At 46.9% G+C, this 25,260-nt stretch overlaps 1 protein-coding gene across 1 annotated transcript; it reads right to left on the bottom strand.

Annotated features, from left to right (window-relative positions):
* Positions 1 to 3,838: 3,838 nt before the first annotated feature.
* On the bottom strand, positions 3,839 to 21,846 carry SERP2 (stress associated endoplasmic reticulum protein family member 2). The gene is made up of 3 exons (XM_068984752.1): positions 21,763 to 21,846; positions 14,731 to 14,803; positions 3,839 to 3,929 (listed from the first exon to the last, which is right to left on the bottom strand). The coding sequence occupies exons 1-3, from the start codon at positions 21,844 to 21,846 to the stop codon at positions 3,925 to 3,927; spliced, it is 162 nt and encodes a 53-aa protein (XP_068840853.1). The 3' UTR covers positions 3,839 to 3,924.
* Positions 21,847 to 25,260: the final 3,414 nt, after the last annotated feature.

Genomic DNA, 25,260 nt, shown 5'->3' with positions numbered 1-25,260 from the left:
CTGATGGTCTTTAATATGTTTACAGGTGACCCTTTAAAATCGAAGCCTCTTGGAGAAATTACTTTGAATAAAGTCTACTTTAAGTTCAGCATTTGCCTCCACTGTTAAGATAATGGAGAGATGGTTGTATTTTATGATGTTTTTTCAGTTGCATCAAGGTCTTTAAAAAGGCTTTACCATCTTATACCAATTATATTAACTGTACTTCTGTGTGCACGCCAGTAATAACCCGCTGAGCAATCCAGGCTTCCCCAGCGCTGACTTTCCGAGGCGGTGAACGGGAAGGGAGCCAAGAGTGGGTTCCAAGTGGGAAAGGAAGTGGGGAGTCTAGACCCTGACAAGTTAATAACTTAACAGTGGGTGAACAAAGCAGACAAAACAGTTGAGCGGGCTGCAGGAAAGGGGCTGTGGGCAGGCGAGTCAGCAGGAGGAGAATGCCAAGAACGGGAGGGGTGGCGGGCATTGGAGGTCAGGGCATCCGGCCTTGGGAAGGCCACAGAGGTTCAGAAAAATCCAGGCCAGAGCAGGAACTCCAGAATCCGAGAGCCTCCGTGCTCTCCCATCTGTTTAGGACCCTGGTTCTTGTTAACCTCAGCTGGCTCCATCTCTTCTATTCAACTATTCCCTTTCAATGAAGTCCTTAGGGTTTAATATGCGAGAAGCACTGGCAACTCAAAAATCAAACAAACCAGGACAATCCTCTTGACTCTACATCTCCCATCCACAGATACCCTCCTCTTCACAACCGTTTCCAAAAAGCTGTCTATAGTCCTCACTTTATCCATTTCCTTACCTTCGGTTTCTCATTCCACTGCACTCTAGCTTCTGCTCTCTTCAACTCCATTGAAATCGCTCTTGCTGAAACCACAAATGGCCTTCCAAGTCACCTAAGCCACAAGCATCCTTCAGCCGCCTCTGGCCGTATACCCCTCTTCACCGTTGCGAGCGCTCCCTGCGGAGAGCTCTCCCTCGGCTTCTGTGACACACGATTCTCCGGGTTTCCAGGCTTCTTCCTTCTCTCTACTCTTTACACTAAACCTGGTGCATGGGGGTCATCCTGACTCTTCCTGCCCAGTCAACGAGAATGCTGAAGAACCACTATGTGTTCTGGCTTTCCTCTCTTCATTACATCCCTTCTCCCAGGTGATCTCATCAATGGCCACTTAGCTTTCAATGACTCACCAAGATGTGCTGACAGCCCTGACCTCTCTTAGGAGCTCCAGACCCACGCCTTCCACCGTCTAATTGATACCTGCACAGATGGCTCAAAGGCTCATCGAACACAAGAGGAAGGCCTCACGGTCTCTTCCCACTGCCAAGCTTGGCATCCTCCCCCTCCATCTTGCACGTAAACCCAAAGCACCAGGGTCATTCTTGGACATGTCTAGCTGATGACTGAGACCTGTGGGCATTACCTAATAATCTTGTGATTCTGCGTCTTTCATTCATCCTTCCAGAAACCGCCCTAGTCCAAGTTACCATCATCTTTCCCCTGATTGCTGAGACAATCTCCAGCTGGTTTGCTCCTCTTCAATCCTTTCTCCATACTGTAGCTAGAATTATTCCCGATAAAAATAAGTGAGATAATGCCATCCTTGAGTTCCTAGCATACCAGAAGCTTTGTATCGCCCAGTAAGTGAGATCACACCATCCTTGGGTTCCTAGCGTTCCAGAAGCTCTGTATTGCCCAATCCTTTGCAAAGCCTTCATGACGAGCATTTTCTGGCTCCGGGCGTCTTGTCCATACTCACCTTCTTCACTCTCTTCCTCCTTTATGGCACATCTTCCTGTTTTCAGGAGCTCCCTGATCTCACGATCGGACTTCTAAACATGCCATTCTTTCCATCTGAAATACTTTCCCCGTCCTACCCTATTGCCTAGGTTTTTTTCATAATTCAAAAGTTATTTCTTCGGAGAGGCTGACTTTGACCATCTGGAGCAAGAGTTCTCTAACTTGTGTATCACAGTGTCCTGAACGTGTCTGAAAACAGGTGCTGGACCCCATCCCTAGAGTTTCTAATCCAGTGGGTCTGTGGTGGGAACTGGGAATGTATATTTCTAACAAGTTCCTAGGTGATGCTGAGGCTGATGGTCCGGGGACCACACTTGGAGAGCCACTTACCCAAAGCACACCATCCCTTTGCATCACAGGTATACTTTGTTTTATTGCCTTTTTTTAAAAAAAATTGTGGCAATCCAGTATGGCTGAAGTCTAAGGGTGCCATTTTTCCAACAGCATTTGCTCATTTCTTTCCTCTGTGTCACATTTTGATAATTCTCACATTTCAAACTTTTTCATTATTATTATACTGGCTATGATGATCTGTGATCAGTAATCTTTGATATTACTATTACAAAAAAGATTGTAGCTTGCGGAAAGGCTCAGATGATGGTTAGTGTTTTTCATCAATAAAAAAATACATTTTTAAATTAACATATATACACTTTTTTTAAAGACAAAATGTTATTGGATTCTTATTAGGCTATAGTACAGTGCAAATATAACTTTTATATGCACTGGGAAACCAAAAAACTCATGTGACTTGCTTTATTGAGATATTCACTTTACTTGCAATGGCCTGGACCCAAACCTGCAATATCTCTGAGGTCTGCTGGTACATGCTTTCAGAGCCCTACGTGCCTTTCCTTCAAACATATTCATGGCTGAAATTTTATACATTTCAGCATAATTATTTGACTGACTCATCCTTCTTCCCCACTTGACCACAGGCTCTAGGACAGCAGGGATGATCGTGTTGCCAGATCAACCCCTGGGTCTAAGCTCAGCACCAGGAACATAGTAGGTTCTCAGTAAAAATTTACTGAAGGACCAAAAGATGAAAAATTGCGAACAGCATGGAGGAAAATGCATTTAAAAACTTCAATTGATTACTCTGCCAACCAAAAGAATCAGCATCATATGGCAACCCTGAGATTCAATTGGTCCAAGAGCTTAGTCCTTGAGGGGAAGTCAAGTCATAAGAACATAAACTTCCTTAAGGTTGGGGGCTGTGCCAGTCCAATGCACTCACCTCCTGGGGACTGTCTGACCTCAGATAACTGCAAGTGGCTGAAGCACACAGGCATGACACAAGTAGGTCCCCTAGGAGACTGTCGGAACGCTGGGACCCTACCAGACAACGGGGGCGTCCAAAAATGATGTTTATTGAAAGTAAGTGGTTGACAAGAGACATCAAGGAAGTTGCTGAGAAGCGGGATCCAGAGAGGCCAGAGGGAATCCCCTTTAGGAGGATAAGCCAGCTTCAGAAATCACACAACTTTTATTCTTTTTCATTTAAAAAATTTAGAAAAGTAAAGCACCAGTAGGAAAAGTATGGGTCCCACAAAAGACAAGCAGAAATGTTAGAAGATAAGACATCGTGAGGTGGCTCTTTCTTTGAAAGAATCAGCACAAAGAAGGTCAAAGGCAAGATGCCATTTCCCAGTGGCTTCTCCAGAGATGGAGAAGAGGGGAAAGAGAGGGAAGCCTGGGACAGGTGAGGGCGGGAGGACGATGTTAGAAGAAGGGATCAGATTAGCAAAGAATGGGATACTCGCTCTCTAGAGTCAAATGGCAGACAGTAGAAGCATTCTTCTGAGAAGGAACCCATAAAGAAACCCAGAGGACCCAAGGGGCATGGGGAAGAAGGAAGCATAGACGAGGGATGTGTGAAGATCACCTTGAGGGAGCCAATGGGTGATGAGACATCTTTTTCCAGACTGTTCCTCTCAGATCCTGAGGCAGGAGTTCCAGAGCAGACGCACGTCCTCAAGCTTTCCTTTGTGGTGAAACAGAAGGGGTTCTCCGGGGCGGCTCAGCTCCTCAAACATCCCACTTTCCAGTCTTGGGGCTGTGACACCCTCTGGGTATCACAATTTCAAGATAGTTCAGGCAGTCTCCAGGAAAGGCCAGTGTTTATGTGGTCAACCTGCAAACATGGTGAATTCAAATCTATCCTGAAGCAACTGTCCAGGAAAGAGCAAGGTGACAGAGAAGCCTGGTGGCCCAGTCAAGAAACAGCCCATGGCTGGGTCGGGGCTTTACCCACCTGGGAGCAAACCCAGACAGTCTGTCCAAATGGAACTCTGCACTGTGCACCTTTTCTGGCAGGAAAAGTAAGAGATGTTTCAACAGGAGTTTTTTTCAATACCTGGTCATATGCTAAATGCTTGAAGTTGGTGGAAAACTTCCTCCATGGTCGTTTGGGGGAAATGGTAAGAGAAAAGGACGTAGGGTGATGAAAGCAGATGGGTTTGGAGTTTAGGTTCGGGAACTAGCTCTCTTTTTAGCTATGGGATGCTGGCTGATTTCCTCTATGGACCTGTTTTGTGATTCGGAGAAATGAGTACCAAAGCTTCTTTGTAGGCACTGTGTGATAAGAAAAGAAACCATAAATGGAGGGCCTGGCATTATAGTAAGTGCTCAAGAAACAGTAGTCAAAATAGTTGTATGAATAGATCCTGCTCACCCCATGGACTAGTCTTCAAAGAGTTCTTTCTGGAAGGAGAGAAGAGGCTCTAGCTCTAGCTGCCCCTGCAGAGATGACACCACTGACTCCTGGCTGGCAAACCGTGAGCTCTACCTATCCAGGTAGGAGCTGGGGCTCCTGACTTCCCCAATATCACAGAGTTGTGCTCCCCCACTACAAATGTTCTCACCTTCACCAGAGTCACAGCGTTAGCTTTCTTTTCCTTGTAAACATTCAGAAACTTGGTTTGAACCTTGCCAGGAGTGTTGAGAGACGGCGACACAGCACAACGAAGGGCATCATCAAAATGACAGGAACAACAAGCATTTGTAAAACCACGACTAGGACTCAACTAAACACGGTGCACACATGGCCTCATTTAATAATCCCCAGGATTCATTTTCATGAGCATCCTAGGAGTTTTCAGATAGAATCATCGCTTTTAACAGTGGGAGAACTGAGGCTTAGAGTGGGTATAGATGTGAGTAGCTCTGACAAGGCCACAGAGTTAGTAGATGGCAGAGCCATGTTTTCAATCCAAGGAGGCTGGCCCTGGAGCTGGCACATGCGGGACTTGGGCTTTTTGCTCGTCCACACCATCCTTAACAGAACCACCAGTCCCAGCGAGGGAAGGGGAATTGGCCCTTCCAGAAACGGAGAGGCATATCCATAAAGGGAGACTGCTGGACCCCCTGAAACGAGGCTGGGAAGACAGGAGACTTCAAGCCCAGCCAAGAACATCTCAGGGAATCACTCTTCCTATCTGTTCTGAATAGGGTGTCCTGAGAAAACGGTCCTGCCCGTGATATATTATCTCTACTCCATTCCACCCCAGCAGGCAGAGTGCCTGCAGGAGACAGAAGAGTACAGTCTGTTAACTGCCGGACAAAGGGAACGTTCCTGTCCAGAAACAGCACAGCTACTCATGACTGATGGTGCAGGCTCTGTGGGAAAGGCATTAACTCTGTAATCACAGAGGCCAGCGCTGGGCCAGACATAATTCCCCATGTGATGGGCAAAGAGGGCCCAGATGTGCATTCCCCTCTGGGGATGAAAAAAAATCAGAATATCCAGCAACACAGGAGGTATCCCCTAAACACACACACACACAGACATGCACACAGTCAGACACGCACACACACACACACAAAGCAGGCAGACACATACAAACACACAGAGACACACACATAAACCCACAGAGACGCACAAACACATATATGCAAATACACAGAGACACATAAACACACATAGGCAAGCACACACACAGAGACACACACATAAACCCACAGAGACGCACAAACACATATATGCAAATACACAGAGACACATAAACACACATAGGCAAGCACACACAGAGACACACACATAAACCCACAGAGACACACAAACACATATATGCAAATACACAGAGACACATAAACACACATAGACAAGCACACACACAGAGACACACACAAACACATATACACAAACACACATACAGACATGTGCAAATACACACAGACACAGACATAAACACACACAGAGACATAAACACATATGCGCACACACACATAACACAGGATCTCACTGAAGATCCTGCCTCAGTGAGAAGAGCTTTTCTTTCATTTGTTTCCCTTTAAGATTTGAACAAAGAGGTCTACTGCTTAAAAAAAAAAAACAAACAGAAAGAAAAGGCTAAAACCAAGAGTCTAGACATTTTGTTCCCCAAATACACTTATTTTTTTCTGATTATACAAGTAATAGATGCTCATTGACAAAATTGGAAAATATAGCAAATTAGGAAGGAAATAAGTCACTGGTTAATCCTATTACCCTGGAGGTTTCCCTTTGATGGGGGATATAAACTCATCAGTTTCAAGAAAACCCAGGCTTCAAGAACCACGAAAATGCACATAATCTCTAATTAGGAAGTGAGTATCAGGTTCAGCCCGAGAGAGAGAGAGAGAGAAATGAAATTGAAATGAGGGACAGATGAGAGAGAATTAGTCTGAGGGAAGGAAGCGGGGCTGGCTGGTGTGTAAGTTTCCTTCTGAGAGTCGTAAGCACAATGGGGGTAAAATGGTGGCTCCAGAGACCTGGCTGAAAGCTCAGTGAGGGAAGAGGACAGACTCTGCTCTTAGCTTGCTGCTTCCTGCCCACATCCAAGGACACGCCAGGGCCCCAGAGAGGTGAATGACACCACAGGGTCCCAAGAAACATGGAAGCACCGACTGAACTACCCAACTGTCTGGTCAGCTAGCCTGTGAGGAAAAAGACCTCATTTTCCCAGGTCCAGGTGAAACTTATAGTTCAAGAGGACAGTCAAAAATGCTGAAGACAGTAATGCTTATGGAAAGATCCTATGTATATAAAAAATAAAAGACTGAAAAGGGGTAAAAAGGTGCTGAAGACAGGGCCTTCCCTGGAGGTCCAGTGGTGGAGAATCTGCCTTGCAGTGCAGGGGACACGGGTTTGATTCCTGGTGGGGGAACACAGGCAGCTAAGCCTGTGCACCACAACTGCCGAGCCCACACGGCACAATGAAAGGTCCCGAATGACGCAACTAAGATGCAGCCAGAGAAAGCAAGCAAGCAAGCAAACAACTCCATGTACAATTGCGTCAAAAACATAAATGTTGATGTTTAGACATAAACTTAGCAAAAGATGTGCGGAATTTGTACACTAGAAACTACTGTAAAACTGCTGAAGATGGTTGTCCAGTGAACCCTGTAGAACGGACGTCAGGGCTGATCACCCTGCCGTCACTGCTGTGTTCAGGTCAGACGTCACTGACCCATGGCAGCACACTCCCCACAGAGCTCTGGGGGTGGCTCGGAACCCTCCTCCATGAGGCTCTTGAAAGAGCCCGAGACAAAACGGAGCGGGAAACCCAGGGGCAAGAACTGTGGGCACAAACGGCGTATGGACTCCGTCAATGGTCCAGGGAAGCACCCGCAGACAGCAAGTGTCTGGAGCAGATAGCGCTCAGTGTATCTGTATGACAGCATCTCTGCTGCCTCAGACAGACATTCCGGGTCACGCTTGTCTCTGAGTCTCAAGATAAAGACAGAAGTTATCAGACAGTTCCCTAAAGAGGCAGGGTTTTGAAAACAGGGGACTGAGAGTCGGGATGAGCTGCTTATCTGGAAAAAGGACCCCCAGCCTGCAGAAATGGAAGATATTTTTTTTTTTCTAATAAAAATGGGAGAGAATAAAACAGCCGAGTTTCTAAGAGAGGGGTGTTGAAAGTCTTGGCACTTCAATGTCAATCTAAGGGTCTAGGAAATCAAACAAAGACAAATGCAACCCAGTTAAAAAGGCCCCAGGAAAAATTTCGGGTCAAGACCTGAACAAGAAAAATTTCTGGCCTGTTTGAAATAATCATCTGCAGGGACTCAGAAGAGGGATGTGACTAAGAGACAGGTTATAGATTTCTGATGGAAGGTATATAATATTAACAACAGTAAGGCTAGTTTCCAAACTAAGCCTGACCAAGTAAGACACGGGCCTGAGATGGCCTCTGTGGACAATTCCGTGTCTCATTAGAACACGCTGTTCCCCTGAGCTTTTGCATCTTACAAGGGAAACTTTTTTTTTTTTTTTTTTTAAATAACAAAACAGTGGTGTATTTCGGTTGCTTTAAGAAAATAAAAACCCAGGGTCAGGAAGATCCCCTGGAGGAGGAAATGGCAACCCACTCCAGTATTCCTGCCTGGAAATCCCCATGGATGGTGGAGCCTGGCAGGCTATAGTCCACAGGATTGCAAAGAGTGAGACACGACTAAGCGAGTGAGCATACACACAAGCAAAGGGATGAAACTCACCGGTTACTTCTGATATTCAACTTCAAAGTACAAACCCCTATGCACTCATTTCGGCCTGCCTGTGGGTGGTTCCTTTTTCCTGCTTGGGTCTGTCTGAAAGGCTCTGCCGCTTTCTTGTGGGAACATAAGTCTCACACACTGGGAGTGTTATCACTGAGACAGCGTCCCCTCCTCCTTGGAGTGAAGAGGTGGGGTCTACAGCTCTCTGGAAGGTTCAGACCACCGTGAGTGGCTGTGTCTGCCAAGCAGAGGCACAGCCTGGGAGGATGGGGGTAGAGGGCGATGGGAGAGTAAGCCCCCCTGGCACGTAAGCCCCCCTGGCACGTAAGCCCCATCCATGGTACCATTACTTCCCAGGAGGGTGATGGGGACAGAGGTGGCAGTGGCTGAGGCTGCAGGTTTCAAGCATGCTGTGGGCCAGCATGTACGTCCCTGGAGCCGTTCAGCGCCTGGACAACCTCCAGCAGGGCTCTTCCTACCCCTGTTTAATCCATAAGGAAATCAATACAGAGTGAGGAACTGGTCCAAGGGTTTTCAGCGGATACCTAGCGAACCCAGGCTCGGAACCCACATCTGGCAGCGTCCCAAACTAACCTCCCCTCGGAAGCCTCTTATCCTTTTACGGCCAGTTGGTCCGTTTTCAAAGAAGTGTCTTGCCGGAGAGATCTTTTGCAATCCTGGAAAGTGGACACTTCCTTCCTCTGAAGTGAGGTGTGTTAGATAACATCCTCTGACTGGTTACAACCATGGATCCGGGCTGGACGGGACCCCGGGGGGCGCCCTGGTGAGGAGTGGGATCCCCTGGGCCCCAGGGGTCTCCCTGAGTGCCTGCGCTGTGTGGCCTCCTGACTCCCCCGGGTCCTCTCCCGTCCTTCTCATCATCCGGCTCTTGTCAGCGCCCAGCGCCGGTGGCACGGAAGGCACGTGTGGAGAATGAGGAAGGCCACAGGGAAGAAGCTGAGGAGGAAGGGGTCAAGAGTGTGCTGTGACGTGTCACTCCCCGTGATGAGGGGTCCCGGCACCTCCTGGAGGCTTGTTAACTTGTTTTCCCACATAAAATGGAGTAAGGGTGACCAGCAAGCGAGCATTTACTTAAGTGTCAACATTTTTACCAGTCTTCATTCTTTCCCAGAAGATACTAGGAAAACAGATAAAGCAGGCAATGCTTATGACGTGCCTGACCTGAGTATTGATTTACCCTGGTACACTGACAGTATTTCTGTGACTTTTTAAATTGAAGTACAGTTGATTTACAACGTTTCAGATGTACAGCAAAGTGATTCATTGATACAAACACATGTGTGAGTATGTAAATCACTTCAGTCCTGTCTGACTCCTGGTGACCCTATGGACTGTCGCCCACCAGGCTCCTCTGTCCATGGGATTCTCCAGGCAAGCAAGAATACTGGAGTGGGCTGCCATATAGCAAAGTGATTCAGGGATACAAACATATATATATACAATTTTTCAGATTCTTTTCTGCTATATGTTATTATAAAGATGCTGAATATAGTTTCCCATGCTATACAGTGGGTCTTTGTTGTTTATCTGTTATGTATAGTAATATCTGTTAATCCCTAATTCTTAATTTATCTCTTCCCCCTCCCCCCATCCCCCCTTTGGTAGCCATAAGTTTGTTTTCTATGTGACACTATTCCTAAAAAGAGCCCTTTGCCCAATCATCAGTCAGAAAAGTGGGTTAACAGAGTAAGGTCATGAAAATAAGAGAATCAGATCACATTTTTCCTCTCTGTATAAAAATCTAGGGACTTCCCTGGTGGTCCAGTGGTTAAGAATTTGCCTTCTAATGTAGGGCACTTGGGGTGGATACTTGGTCAGGGAACTAGGAGCCCATATGCCTCAGGGCAACTAAGCCCACAAAACTACTGAGTCCTCTCGCCACAGCTAGAGAAGCCTGTGCGCGCAATGAAGAGCCTGCGTAGCCAAAAAATTTTTCAGAATATGAATAACTAATTATACGAACTCAGAGAGGGCAAATGACCTCCTTAATATCCCCGGGACTTGGTGAAAGGGAACTTAAGGTTGGCCTACGGTATATCCTGTTCACGGGAAAGGGAGCCGCTGGACAGGGATAGGAAGCGGCGTGTCTGCAGAGGTATGGAAATCCCACCGGAAAGTCCGGTGTATTTTATGTGAGCATGACAGGCAAGGCGGTGGTGACAGGGCTGCTGCATGCATCACAGACGGACAGCAGGACGTGGGATGTGATGGGTCTTTATTACATTGCGCTACAATGGGTAAAGTATGGTAAAGACGGTAAAGTACCTGCCTGCAATGCAGGAGACCCGAGTTCGACCCCTGGGTTGGGAAGATCCCCTGGAGGAGGGCATAGCAACCCACTCCTATATTCTTGCCCGGAGAATCCCCGTGGACAGAGGAGCCTGGCAGGCTACAGTCCATGGGGTAGCAAAGAGTCGGACACGACTGAGCGACTAACACTTTTGCTTTCACAAAACTGAACAGAGGCGAAAGAGAGCAGCGATGATGGCCTTCAGTCATCCAGGCACTGAGACGGCTCATGACATAAAGCTAAGGAACTGATGATAAAGGGAAGGGCTAGATTTGAGGAAATTGCATTTTTTTTAATTTAATTTTATTTTTAATTGGAGGATAATTACTTTACGATGTTGTGTTGGTTTCTGCCATACATCAACATGAATCAGCCATAGGTATACATATGTCCCCTACCTCGAATTCTTTTAAACGTAGAGAAAAGGCGGGTAGATCACGGAATCACTTAGCTGTGAGGCAGAAATTAACACAATGTTGTAAAATCAACTCTAATAAAATCAAGGAGAAAAAAGATAGGCAGGAGCCTATGGCTTGTGACTCTGGAACGTGAGGAACTTGGAGGGAAAGTGAGAGCTGCAAGAGGAACCGAATCGTGACTAATCCCAGAGAGACGGCAAGAGGGACGGAGCTGAAGCAGCTATTGTGTTTCTCATGACATGTTTGGTTTAGAAAAGGACACAGACAAAGATAGAAGGAACGGCACAGCACCAAGGACGAATTGAGAAGAGTGATACATTTCTGTGAGAACAGCGCTTAGGCCTGAAACGAAGCTTGCGGAAAAAAAAAAAAAGCTAAAGTTGGCAAAAGAAATTTGAAAAGAAAAATTTAAAAGGGACATTATTTTTAGCTATGATTAAAAAAGGGATGAGGTTCTTTGCTTCGATCACAACAGCATGTTAACAGAGAAGGAAGTTAAGATGACCAACTCCCTGTTCACTGTCTAGCCTTTCCACAGAAGCCAGTGGTCTTAACTAGGAAGAGGTAAAGACGTGTCCTTATAGAACTTCCCTGGCAGTCCAGTGGTTAAGACTCTGTGCTTTCAATGCACAGGGCATAGGTTCGATCCCTGGCCGGGGAACTAAGATCTGGCATACCATGCGGCATGGCCAAAGTATTTTAAAAAATAAAGAGGCATCCTTAGAAGAGCCCCAGGCGTGCAGGCAGGGGATGTGGCATGCCATGAGTGGTATGTCCTCTTAACTATTTTAAGTCCAAATCTCCAGGCCCTACAGGCTCCCATCTCAGGCCCCTGCACAAACCAACAAACAGGACAGCAGAGACAATGTACTTGATCCTTGAAAAAACTAATGGAAACTGAGATGTTTGCAAAAGATTACTGCCAGCAAACATGGCAATGTACTCAGGCAGGAGGGGGAGATACAGTTCCTAGTATGTCAACCAATAAGCCTGGCAAAATGTTAACTAAGATGTAGTTTAAAGAAGGTTTTTAATCCCTTTGAAAAGGATGGGTATTGAAAACTAGCACGGGTTGGAGAAAAATAAGCCAGACTATTGGCTTGCCCTCTCCCTTATATGACCTTCCCTGATGGCTCACTGGGTACAGAACTGGCCTGTAGTGCAGGAGACCTGGGTTCGATCCCTGGGTCAGGAAGATTCCCTGGAGGCGGGCATGGCAACACACTCCAGTATTCTTGCCTAGAGAACCCCATAGACAGAGGAGCCTGGTGGGCTACAATCCATGGAGTCGCAAGAGTCAGGAGTGACTGAGCGACTAAGCACGAACACTCCCCTACATGCTACCTAAGGGCACAGGCCAGAAAGGGCTCCAGTTACTGTGTATCTTGAAGCAAAAAAAGCAAAACAAACAAAAAAAACCACCCCAGCTCTGTATCTATTTAGTTCCTAACAACACAGGCTGTATGGTGACTGACTCTCAGAGAGCCCTGTGACTGGGCTTTGGCCATTCTTGAGCCTGGTGTATTATCTCAGGCCTCCAAGCCTTTGTCACACGGTGCTCCCTCATGTGGATTAACCTTCCCTTTGTCTGGCTGTTTGTCCTTCAAAACTCAGCTCAAATGGCAGCTCCTCTGGGAATATGTCTCTTCTGCTCAGCATGATTTAGAAGCCCCGCTACACAATCCGATTCCCATGTTGGAATCTTAGTACCCAATGTGATGGAGGTAGCAGGTAGGGATTTGGGGAGGTGCTTAGGTCCTGAGGGTGGAGGTCTCATAAATGGGATTTGTTGTTTCATTTAGTTTCTCAGTCATGTCTGACTCTTTTGAGACCTCCATGAACTGCAGCCCTCCAGGCTCCTCTGTCCTTGGGATTTCCCAGGCAAGAACACTGGAGTGGGTTGCCATTTCCTCCCTGACCTAGCGATCGAACCTGGGTCTCCTGCTTTGGCAGGTGGGTTCTTATCACTGAGCAGTAGGGAAGCCCCATAAATGGGATCAGTGCTCTTGTAAAGGACACCCCACTGAGCTCCCAAGCCTCGTCTGCCATGTGAGGATGTCATGTGAGGATACAGGGAGAAGTCTGTGTTTGGGCACAGGGCCCTCACCTGACTATGTTGGTACCCTATTCTGACTTCCAGGCTCCTGAACCATGAGCAATAAAATTTTGCCATTTCTAAGCCACCCAGTCCACGGTGTTTTGCTAAAGCAGCCCGAATGGACTCAGTCCCTTATCCGCGCTTGCCAAGCCCTCTGAGCACTCTGCTATCACAGTGCTCATCCCCTGGGCTACAACGGACAGCTTCCTTATCTGCCTACCCACGGCCTGCTGCCTCCTGGAGGAGTTTCTATTTCCAGAGCCTGCCCAGTGCCAGGCACACTGGGGACCCTCAAGTTACTGGGATTGCTTGTAGGAGTTTTGCTGAGAGGTTCAAAATCAACCTGAGGGGATTTGTCTCTAATCATGTTCTGTGGGCTTCTCCAAGGCTAGACTTTTATCAGTGACTTGGAGGAATAATATTTTTTCAAGAAACCATAAAGCTGGGAGAGAAAGATAATTAGATAAAAGGCTCAAGGTTCAATCTTTGTTTGACTATAAAACCTGAAAACAAGATAAGTTTTTATACAGATGGATTTTTCTTCTTGATTTTTTCTGTGGCATGCTAACAGCATGTGTTTTTCCTTTTTTGGTTTGTTTTGCTTTTGGGAGAGAATCAGAGGCAGATCATGTGAGGCAACGTGTCACAGATGACTGTATAGGCGGCACTGAGCGAAATGCCACATCGGTGCACCGTGTTCAGTGCAATTTTTCACCAGTGCTCTGACCTATGCATTGCTAACGCAGGGCAACACACTGAATATATCATGTAATGTCACTAACCGTATGGTACACTATCACATAATATCAGTAAGCCATTTATTATAGATGTTCTTCTATGCTTCCAGACTTTCTGGCTACTCTGTAGAAAAATGGCTTATAACCAACAATGAAATTACAATAGAAATGTTCACGAAGCTTTATGCATGCAGGCTTGCAGTGTCTAATTCTTTGCGATCCCATAGACTAGCCCACCAGGTTCCTCTGCTCATGGGATTTCCCAGGTAAGAATACTGGAGTGAATTGTCATTTTCTCTTCCAGAGGATCTTTCCCACCCAGGGACTGAACCTGGGTCTCCTGAATTATAGGCAGATTCTTTACCGCTGAGCCACCAGGGAAGGCATGTGTTCTAATGTGAGTATAAGTACCGTTCTCTGAACTTGCCACCTTCCGGCATCAGGTGATTGTACCGTGAGGCTTAGGTCCAAGGTTCCGTTCTCTCCCAAATCTCTGCCGAGCTTCTCTCAAGGCATAAGGCCTCTCTCTCTTTCTGGAACGTGAATTTATCTCAAGCAGATCGGTGCTCCACTTTCTGTTCCAAATGCCCCTTTTTAGGTCAGGTCTTCAGAGAAAGCTTTAACTGAACTCTGAAGTGTAGCCAGCCAATTTAATTGCTCAGTGTAATCACTTTATGATTATGATTTGATAACATATCAGTTCTGTCTCTATTCCTATTTGGTTTGCTGGAACGAAAACGAAATCAAAACCCATTAAGAGGAAGGCTTCAGGCAGCGATTAACTTGAATCCCAGACCAATATATTTTTGGCATATTTACCTTGTGGATAAAACGTGTTTTTATGGGACAGAGGAGACCATGGGATAGTAAGGACAGGGAGAAACCCATACCTGAGCCGCAGACAACAAAAACGAACAGCGCCAACAGCCATGGTCCCACAGGATATTTCTCTTCTTGCGGCCTCTGAAAGTGAGTGGGAGAAGGTAAGATGAGGTTCATTCATTCAAGAAACATTTACCGAGTACAGCTAGACACCATCCTAGCGGCTGGGGACCCGTCGGTGAATGAGACAGACCCAGTCTTAATGCCAGTGGGCAGACCTAGACGAAAGGGAAAGTGTTAGTTGCTCAGTCGTGTCCAACTCTTTTGCAACCCCATGGCACCTCTGTCCATGGAATTCTCCAGGCAAGAATACTGGGGTAGGTAGCCATTGCTTTCTCCAGGGGATCTGCCAGGCCCAGGGATTGAATCTGCGTTGCCCACGTTGTGAGCAGATTCTTTACTGTCTGAGGCGCCAGAGATCAAGATGAACAAAGTCAATTTAAAGGATCAAGACTGGTTTGGAAAAACTCGTCAACAACCTTATTTACATGGCTGGATGGCATCACGGACTCAATGGACGTGAGTATGAGTGAACTCCGGGAGATGGTGATGGACAGGGAGGCCTGGTGTGCTGCGATTCATGGGGTCGCAAAGAGTCGGACACGACTGAGCGACTGAACTGAACTGAACTGAACTCAATGAACTTGATAGTTCTTAAATATTCTGGAGACAGATGAGGTATAATACATAAATCATTACAGTGATTTGGGAGCCAAAAATGCCATTACTAATCATTGTTTCTGTTGGCTGAAAGCACACTTCATACCAGGCACTCTAGGAAGCAGCCGATATTTACCATTTAGCACTCACAACTCTACACGAAGTCAGTCTTACTATCCCCCTTCTGTAGCTGAGAAACTGAGGCTCAGGCTTTGTTAACTTCAGCAAGAGCTGGGATTCAAGTTTAGATTTGCCTCATTATAGAGCCAGGGGGTTTGCCTCCAGCAGACTCCCCTTGAATTCCCACATCTGTGGCTTCCAACCTGGGTCACGAAGCACAGCCATTTTCAAAACTTTCCAAGTGCCAGGACTTCCCCTGAGATCAAGTGGGTAAGACTCTACTCTTCAAAGCATGGGTGCTTGTAAGCTCAGTCGTGTCTGACTCTTTGCAACCTCGTGGACTGTAGCACCAGGCTCCTTTGTCCATGGGATTGTCCAGGCAAGAATACTGCAGCGGGTTGCCACTTCCTCCTCCAGGGGATCTTCCTGACTCAGGGATAGAATCCGGGTCTCCTGTGTCTCCTGCATTGGCAGGTGGATTCTTTACCACTGTGCCATCTGGGAAGCAAGGGTTCTATCTCTGGTTGGGGAATTAAGATCCATGTGTCTCATGGTGCGGCCAAAAAAATAAAGAGAACTCTTTAAAAAATAAAAAATGGTTTAAAAAAGAAAAAATTTTTAAGTGCTAAAAACCTGGGAAGTCACTGCAGTGCAAATCCAGGGAACAGTAGACAGCAACCACGTATGGAGGTGAGAGGAGCAGCATTTTGTAATAAATCTCCTAATCCTTAGTGAAGCTGACTCTTTGGAGAAATCTCTGCTTCTCCGGGAAGCACAAGGGGCCTGTGGTTCCCACACAGATAAGTCCTGTGAACCTCTTGCTCATCTCAAACCAAAAGAACAGGAAGTCCCTCTGCAACCCCTCTGGGTCTGTGTGCTGGTAGGGCTTGGTCCTTACAATCCAATCAATCAATGGAAAACCAATATTTTCTGAGAGAGGCATCTGAAAGTGGAGAATTTCTCAAATGCTAAGGGAGAAGGTAGAGTGAAAAAAAGAAAGAACTCAGCAAATATTTCCTCATTGGCATGAGCCAAAAATAGTCTGTAGTCAACAGAGGTTAAAAAAACAACAACTTATTTTTATCATAGATAAGGCAACAATCCTCTGGTTCTCAGCTTACTTGTTCCATTCTTAGAGAACCTTCTCTCTTCTACTTCTGTTGAGCTCACTTGGCACTTATATCACCAAGTACTTTTTCTATATAGCACTCAGCATGATTTGTATGACAATGTTTATTCTTGTGATGCTTTATTTAATGTCTGTCTCTCCACTAGACTGGAAGCCCCTCAAGAGCAGGCACTGTGTCTCTTTCATGTATCAGGGCATACCAATGCCTGATCCAGAACTTAAATATAGTAGATGCTTGATAAATGTTCATCAAAGAATGAATAAGCATGCAAGATTCACTAAATATGACATCTTAGGTCACCTAGGGGCTTCCCTGGTGGCTCAGATGGGGTAAAGAATCCACCTGCAATGCAGGAGACCCAGGTTCAATCCCTGGTTCAGGAAGATCCCTTGGAGAAGGGAATGGCTACCCATTCTAGTGTTCTTGCCTGGGAAATCCCACGGACAGAGGAGCCTGGAGGGGTACAGTCCATAGAGTTGCAAAGAACTGGACATGACTGAGCGACTAACACTTTCACTTTCACTACTCTGTAGGTCACCTAAAGAAGGATCTAGAAAAGATATTGGCTCTTTTATTAATTCTTCCAAATTGGTGATAGGGTTATTCCAGGATTTCTCTTACTAGAGAAGTATAGATTAATGTCAGGGGCAGATAGAATCTGACTAAGGATTAAAACAACTCACTTCTCTGACTTTGAGAAACTTGTATCTACCAACACTTGTATGATGGCAAATCACACTGAAAGGGGATAGACAGTTTCTTTTGACTAGAACAAGGACAAAATCAGTCAAATAACTGCACAGAATAACTCTTTAATCAGCATTTTCACTGTGTCATTCTTTGGCACTTGAGACTAAGTCAATATGAGAGCAAATAAATAGTTATTTGAACAGAGTGTAACATTTACCCCTCCCCCATTCACCAACTTCCTAATCATTTGTCCCAGTTGACCAGAAACAAATTCTGTTGCTGTCATCCCACTAATGCTATATTTTAAAAAAATCCATTTAGTTCTATCTCCAGCAAAGTCAACAAGCGAATTCAGGAGCCTGTAAATGGGATTATTGGTCTAGGGCAGATACCAAATGGAGTCCTTTATTTTTCCTTTGTGGAAACTCCACTCAAATTATCAGGATGTAGAGCTTGGAGCATATAACACAGAAATCTTTTTGATGACAGTTCATAGTGAATCAACAGTACTTCGGGACTTTCAGAGCTCAAGAACAACTTGGTTGGTCATAATACCTATATATATATTTTTTTTTTTTAAAAACTGGAGTACAGTTGCTTTACAATGTTGTGTTAGTTTCTGCTGTACAGCAAAGTGAATCAACCACGTGTGTGTGTGTGTGTGTGTGTGTGTGTGTGTGTCCTCTTCCTTGGATTTCCTTGCCAGTTCCCTATGCTATACAGCCTATTCTCGTTAGTTATCTATTTTATGCATGAAAGTGAAAGTATTAGTCTCTCAGTAGCATCTGGCTCCTCTGTCCATGGGATTCTCCAGGCAAGAATACTGGAGTGGGTTGCCATTCCCTCCTCCAGGGGATCTTCCCGACCCAGGGATCAAACCTAGGTCTCCTGCATTGCAGGCAGATTCTTTACTGTCTGAGTCACCAGGGAAGCCCACAGTAGTGTGTATGTATCAATCTCAATTTCCCAATCCATCCCATTCCCCTCTCTTCCCTTGGTATCCATATGTTTGTTCTCTATATGTGTTTCTATTTCTGCTTTGCAAATAAGTTCATCTATACTGTTTTTCTAGATTTGAATTCCTGGTGGTCCAGCTGTTAAGACTCCATGCTGCCAGTGCAAGGGACACGGGTTCGATCTTGGGTAGCAGAACTAGGATCCCACATGACTTGCAGCACAGGGGGGAAAAAAACAAACCCCTCTATCCCAATATATCCTTTTCTGAGAGCTTTGAGTTACTTCATTTTGGGAAACATTGCCCAGCACAAATCTGTCAGGACAATTCACCTAAGCCTGAATCTACTGCTGGGAAAGGTGTGTTTTTTTTGTTGTTGTTTTTACAAAAGCAGTAGAATCATGCAAATGACATGGTTCATTTCCAGCAGGAGTTTGACAGTCCGTGGGCCCCAAAATGGGCCTCCCTTGTGGCTCAGACAGTAAAGAATCTGCCTGCAATGCAGGAGACCCGAGTTCAGTCCCTGGTTCAAGATCCCCTGGAGAAGGAAATGGCAACCACTCCAGCATTCTTGCCTGGAGAATCCCATGGACAGAGGAGCCTGGTGGGCTACAGTCCATGGGGTCACAAGAGTTGGACACGACTGAGCGACTAACACTTTCCCTTTGCTGGAGGGTGTATTACCCTGTGATAAGATACCAGCAGGGGAACTCTGAGATGTAAATTGCCCCTTTATTCTGAAGAAGTTACTACTGTATAATTACGAAATGATCATCCCATTACTCTGTTATCTGGGAGAACAATATTGATTCACTCCATAGCTGTACACCAATAATGAAATACCTGCATACAATTAAAGGAGTTTATTTCCAAATGACTAGTCTGGATTTTCCTTTAGAATCTGTTTGTGTGTCTGCATTTCATTCTGAACAAGTTACCCCTTGCAAGTTACTTCTTTCTAAGTATAATCATGTTTGATCTGTAATTAGGAAAATGAGATTTAGGATTTAAAGTGTTTCATTTTGTTTTTTTGAAAGAGAATTTAATTCTTCTTTTTGGATGATGATCCATGTACAATAAAGTTAACCAAAAAAGCCTTTCTAACTAAGGGAAAATAAACATACCTTGTGGCTTGGTTTGGAAATCTTTCATTACAAAGTTAGTAGGACCATTTAAATATCCTCGTAGGCGCCAGGCACTTTTGAAGGGCCCACTATATCAGAACCTATTAAAAATCTATTCACACCACACATTAAACATTATTTGAAAATATTTCTGAAAGTTGAATTGAGTTGAACTGCAGTCAAGTTGACTACATTTCTTAGATATTTAAACAGTTTTTTCTCCAGCTGTTCCATTGTCTTCTCTTACTTTGGAGACAATCTTTTTTTTTTTTTTTTTTTTTCAGGTCCCAATTGTTCTCGAGTGGTCTTGAAAAGCTCAAGGTGGCAGATGCTGACTTTACCAAGCCTAACAGATAACACAGACTTCCCTGGTGGCTCAGTGGTAAAGAATCTGCTTGCCAGTGAAGAAGATATGGTTTTGATCCCTGGGTCAGGAAGATCCCATGGAGAAGGGAATGACTACCCACTCCAGTATTCTTGCCTGGGAAGTTCCATGGACAGAGGAGCCTGGGGGAATACAGTCCATGGGGTTGCGAAAGAGGGGACCTGACTGAGCGACCTAACAACAACAAATGGATAACACAGCTCTGCAAAAAAGTTTCTGTTTTGTTGTTACTTTTGCAGTCAGATAAGTTGTCAACTGGAGAGAATTAACAAGTGAAGTCTGATTTTTTTTTTTAGTTTATTAAAAAGAACCACACAGCTAGAAATTTTCAGTAAATTAACTAGCCTGTATAATATTCTTGGAAGACCTGATCTTCTAGGGATATAAACCCTGAATGCTTTAATATCCTTAAAAATTGTTTTTCAGCATCAATTTGGACAGTAAGATTTTTTTTTCCTGAGTAAAAATAAGAAAAACACAGATCTATGTGAAAAATAGTTCCAATTCAATGGCATGTTGCCATTTTGCTGCCCAACAACTACTCAGTGATCTCGCTCCCAAATGAGGGAATTTCCAGCACAACTTAAGCCTGTAGCTGTGCTGCGCTAAGTTGCTTCAGTCGTGTCTGACTCTTTTTGACCCCATGATGTATAGCCTGCCAGGCTCTTCTGTCCATGGGGATTCTCCAGGCAAGAATACTGGAGTGGGTTGTCATGCCCTTCTCCAGGGGATCTTCCCAACCCAGGGACCAAACCCGGATCTCCCACATTGTGGGCGGACTCTTGACTGTCTGAGCCACCCCGGAAGCCTACGTAAGCCTGTAGCTGTGTATAAAGATCCAGCTTTGATCTTAAGGCTTCTCTGACATAGTACTGCTTGGTTCTGCAAGAATTCTAGTCTAGTGATTGCAAATCTAGCTTTTTGCTTAGTGAATCAAACCAGCATTGTGTCTTTGGCTAAAAGCAGTCGCCTCATTAAGTCAGAAGACTCTTCCAGCCAAACTCCAAGCTTCAGCTAAACTTCCACTGAAGTGTCTGAGATAATATTGATAGATTCCAAGTGTCTTTGCTCATGCACTTGGAGACAAACACCATCCAACAGCTCATCTGAGGCCTGCCACTGAATGTCCAGAAATACAGGCTTGGCAATTTCTGCTGAAGATCATTTGCTTTACTGAAAACAAACGAACAACACACACACACACACACACACACCCCTGTGCATAAGGCACAGATTTTACTTAAACATTGTTATAAAGCTTTAATCTACACTTTTGGAGGTGTAGAATGCCTGGCAATAAACTAGGCTCTAAAATTCTGGAACATATTATCAAGATGAACCTGAATTCACAGAATTAATAAGAGGAATGCTGCTTTTAGAATTTGGCCTACAAGCCCCTGGAGAAAAGGCAAAGAAGGAAGATGGAAGGAAATTCAGGTTGAATCGCACTTTGAATTCCCAATGTACACAAGGAGAGCATTACAAAACGCAGGAAAGAAAACCTTACCAGGGTGTGTTTGTTGGGGAGGGCGGGCAGGGGTGAAGCCTAGGAGGGAGAGATGGCAAACGGCCTCCCTTTACCCATTCATTCATTCATTCATTCAACAAACGATCTCGCATCTACTAGGTTCCTGTCCCTTGTGTCAAGCAGTGGGTTTAACTCTTCCCTTAAGGATGTGACTTTGATCTTTCCCAGAGACAAAGACTCAGCTCGGGAGGCCCTTCTGCGCCTCCGTGTCAGCCACTCCCAGAGGGGCCACGGCCAACCAGGGCCCTCTCCGCCCACGCGAGGCCAAGTCCGCGCCCCGGCTGTGGCGGAGCCCATTCCTCAGCGTCCCCGAGTGCTGGACCCCGCGGGCGGGGCGGCCCGGGGCGCGGAGGAGGCGGGGTGGGGGGCAGCCCCGCGCCCGCAGCCCTACGCCCGGCCCGCCCCGGCCCGGCCCCGCGCCTCTCGGTCCACGCCGCCCCCGCCTTACCAGGGTTTTGGCTACGTTCCCCCTCTGGGTGATGTTTTTGCTGTGCTTCTCGTTGGCCATCCGGATCCGCTGTTTGGCCACCATGGCTCGGGCGCCAGGAAACGCTCTCGACTCCCACCTGCAAGGATGCCCTCCGCGTGAGCCCCCCGACCGGGCCGAGCTCGTCCCGCCCGCCCCGGGCGCTGCAGGTGGCAAGGCGCGGCCCCCGAGCCCCGGGCACCCCGCTCCCCAACCCCCAACGAGCTGGCTCCAGAGAGAGGCCAGAGCCCGGACGGAAGTAATCTTTCATCTCAGGAAACCCTCTCCTACTTCCTCGCCATCCTTCCGGTCCCCCCAGCTACCTAACCAGCGCAGCCCCGAGGCTGGCGCTGCTGCGCGTCCTCTGCGCACCCGGCGGCCGGAGCGCAGCGCGCCGAGCGGCTCCGGTCGGGGGACCCCGGGGGAGTCGGGATCCAGCGGCCGAACGCGGCGAGGCCCAGGGTTCAGGCGGCCTCGAGCTTTGTGCGCTCACAGCGGGCGGGGGCTCCCCGGCCCGGGACCCACCGAGGCCCTGGGGAAGGGGTTGGGGCGGCTGCGCTTCGAGCCGGGGTCGCGCAGTCTCCCGGGCACCACTGCCCGCTGGCCGAGGGCAGGGCTGGAGGCGGCGGCCCGCGGTCTTCAAAAGACCAGTTGAACGAGGGAGGACGGGGCTGGGCCCGCGCTTCTGGGGGGACGTGGGAAGGAGCCTCCCCTTCGGGGGTCTGGGGAAGGGCTTGCGCAGGGAAGGGCGCCGCAGGAGCTTTCTGAAGTGCTGAAAAAAGGACCGGATCTTCCCGAGGATGGAGAGAAGGGATGTGAGGATGGAGCGGAGAGAGGCCTTCGTGCCTGGGCGGTTACGGGGTTACTCAGAAGACGGACAGCGCCGCATCTGAGTGAAACGTGGAGGAAGGACTTAGGCTTGCTGCCCAGGCGGAGTTTGGTGGTCACCGCCCGGACGTGGGTAACTTGGACCACCCGGGGCAACTTGGTTCTCCTCTAGAGAATTCCAGCCCCCCAACCCCCCACCCCCGGTCCAGGGGCATCCGAACTGGAGGCTTCCCTGTGGTTCAAGGGTACAAATGGAACGTTCCTGACTCACAGCCGTTGGTACCAGGCCCTACAAACTGTCTAGTGTGGAGACGGGCGGGAGAGGGGGAAGGGGGGATGGGGGAATGGGAAGAGGGGTCCAGTCGTTCACTTTGCCACTTGCTGGATGGATTGGAGTTAGCCCCTAGAAGACCAGAAGAGGGGAAACCTCAGCCTGGAGGTTCTGGGGCTGGGGGGTAGTGGTGGGAAGAAGAGTTAGACCAGCTTTGGCTCATGCACCCCAGTCCTTCCTCTGGGGCATCTGTGACTGGGTTTCCACCGGGTTCTATGGCGTGAGACTCCTCTGTATCCAGGGGAGGAGAGGGAGGCGCCTTCTGGCCCTTTGTGCCCTCGTAGCTGGCAGGGGCTCCTCGGCTGAGCTCAGCCTCATGCCTCTCACCATTTCTTGTCTATCAAACGATAATATGGACTGTTTAGGGGCAGCTTTGGGTAACCTAGAAGCCAGAAGTTATCTAGCATCATTAATAAAATCTGGTCATTCTTTTTTTCTACTCTGAAGATGAGTTAAGTTTCCAAACTAGTTTCCATTGGCTTGACCATTACCACCACCACCATTACATGACCACATGCTGCACTTTTAGTAACAATTGAGTTCTTTCTTTTTAAAAATTTAATTTTTATTGAGTATAGTTGCCAGCTGATGTGAAGAGCTGGCTTATTGGAAAAGACCCTGATGCTGGGAAAGACTGAAGGCAGGAGGAGAAGGGGGCGACAGAGAATGAGATGGTTGGATGGCACCACTGAATCAATGGACATGAGTCTGAACAAACTGTGGCAGATAGTGAAGGACAGGGAGGCCTGGCGTGCTGCAGTCTGTCGGGTCCCAGAGTTGGACATGACTTAGCCACTGAACAACAACAGCTGCTTTGCAATATAGTGTTCATTTCTACTATACAGCAAAATGAATCAGCTGTATGTATACATACAGCCCCTCCCTTTTGGATTTCCTTCCCACTTAGGTCACCACAGAGCTCTGAGTAGAGTTCCCGGAGCACTGAGTAGGCTCTCATTAGTTCCCCGTTTTATTCATAGCATCAGTAATGCATATGTGTGGATTCCAAGCTCACAGTTCCTCCCATTCCCTCCTACGTGTCCATTCGTTTCTTCTCTATGTATGTGTCTGTTTCTGTTTTGCAAATAAGATTCTTGGTGGGAAAGGGTGAGAGGCCTTCTCCCTCTCAGTCACACTTGCTGGATTTGGCTGTGTGAGGCCCAGGGCCAGCCTCTCCGTGCCTCGCCTTCCTCCGATCTCATCCACATACCTGGAGAGGCAGGGCCCCGCCTGAGCTGGCACAGACCTGGCTCCGTGAAGCATGAAGGGAAAGATGCAGACAGAGGTGGTTTTCCATTTGGGCCTGCGAGCAGAAAAGCGTTCCTCGGGGTCAGAGACCTGCCTTCCATCAGGCTCAGGTATGCTGCCTTGCTTAGGAAAATAATTGGGTTTTGACCCGTGACTCCTGCTTGATATGGGGCTAGTGGTAAAGAACCCACCTGCCAATGCAAGAGGTGTGGATTCAGTTCCATGGTCGGGAAGATCCCCTGGAGCAGGGCATGGCAACCCACTCCAGTGTTCCTGCCTGGAGAATCCCATGGACAGAGGAGCCTGGCGGGCCACAGTCCAAGGGGTCACAGAGTGGGACATTACGGGAGCGACTAAGCACGCACGCATGCCTGCTTGACACTGACCAATTTTACTCTCTTTTTCTCGCTATGCTTCATGTCACAATATTTTAAGTTAGTTTGTTTTAATTATAGATTGTATACTCACAGCAAACATTCAAACAGAAATAGGATATAAAGTGATAAAGCAAAGGTCTCATTCCCTGCCCTCCCCACTAATTCCCATTGTTTCTAGGTTACCCTTCTCGTAGTTTTTACTCCTATAGAAGGCTACTTATATACTCCCTTTTAAAAAACCAGCCAACATATGCCAACTGTTCTGCCACTTGCTTTTCTCAGTTTATTGCAATATGATTACACCTACTTTTATATCCCTTCTTTTTCTAATAGGTACACAGTCTTCCATATTTATGGTTATATAGTAATATATTGAAATATAGGTGGACATTACTTTACCAACAAAGGTCTGTCTAGTCAAGGCTATGGTTTTTCCAGTGGTCATGTATGGATGTGAGAGTTGGACTGTGAAGAAAGCTGAGCACCGAAGAATTGATGCCTTCTAACTGTGGTGTTGGAGAAGACTCTTGAGAGTCCCTTGGACTGCAAGGAGATCCAACCAGTCCATCCTAAAGGAAATCAGTCCTGAATATTCATTAGAAGGACTTATGTTGAAGCTGAAACTCCAATAGTTTGGCCACCTGATGGGAAGAGCTGACTCACTGGAAAAGACCCTGATGCTGGGAAAGATTGAAG

Source organism: Capricornis sumatraensis, chromosome 12 (genome assembly GCF_032405125.1).
Source record: "Capricornis sumatraensis isolate serow.1 chromosome 12, serow.2, whole genome shotgun sequence".
NCBI classification, from domain to species: Eukaryota; Metazoa; Chordata; class Mammalia; order Artiodactyla; family Bovidae; genus Capricornis; species Capricornis sumatraensis.
This window is presented reverse-complemented; position numbering and strand designations above follow the sequence as displayed.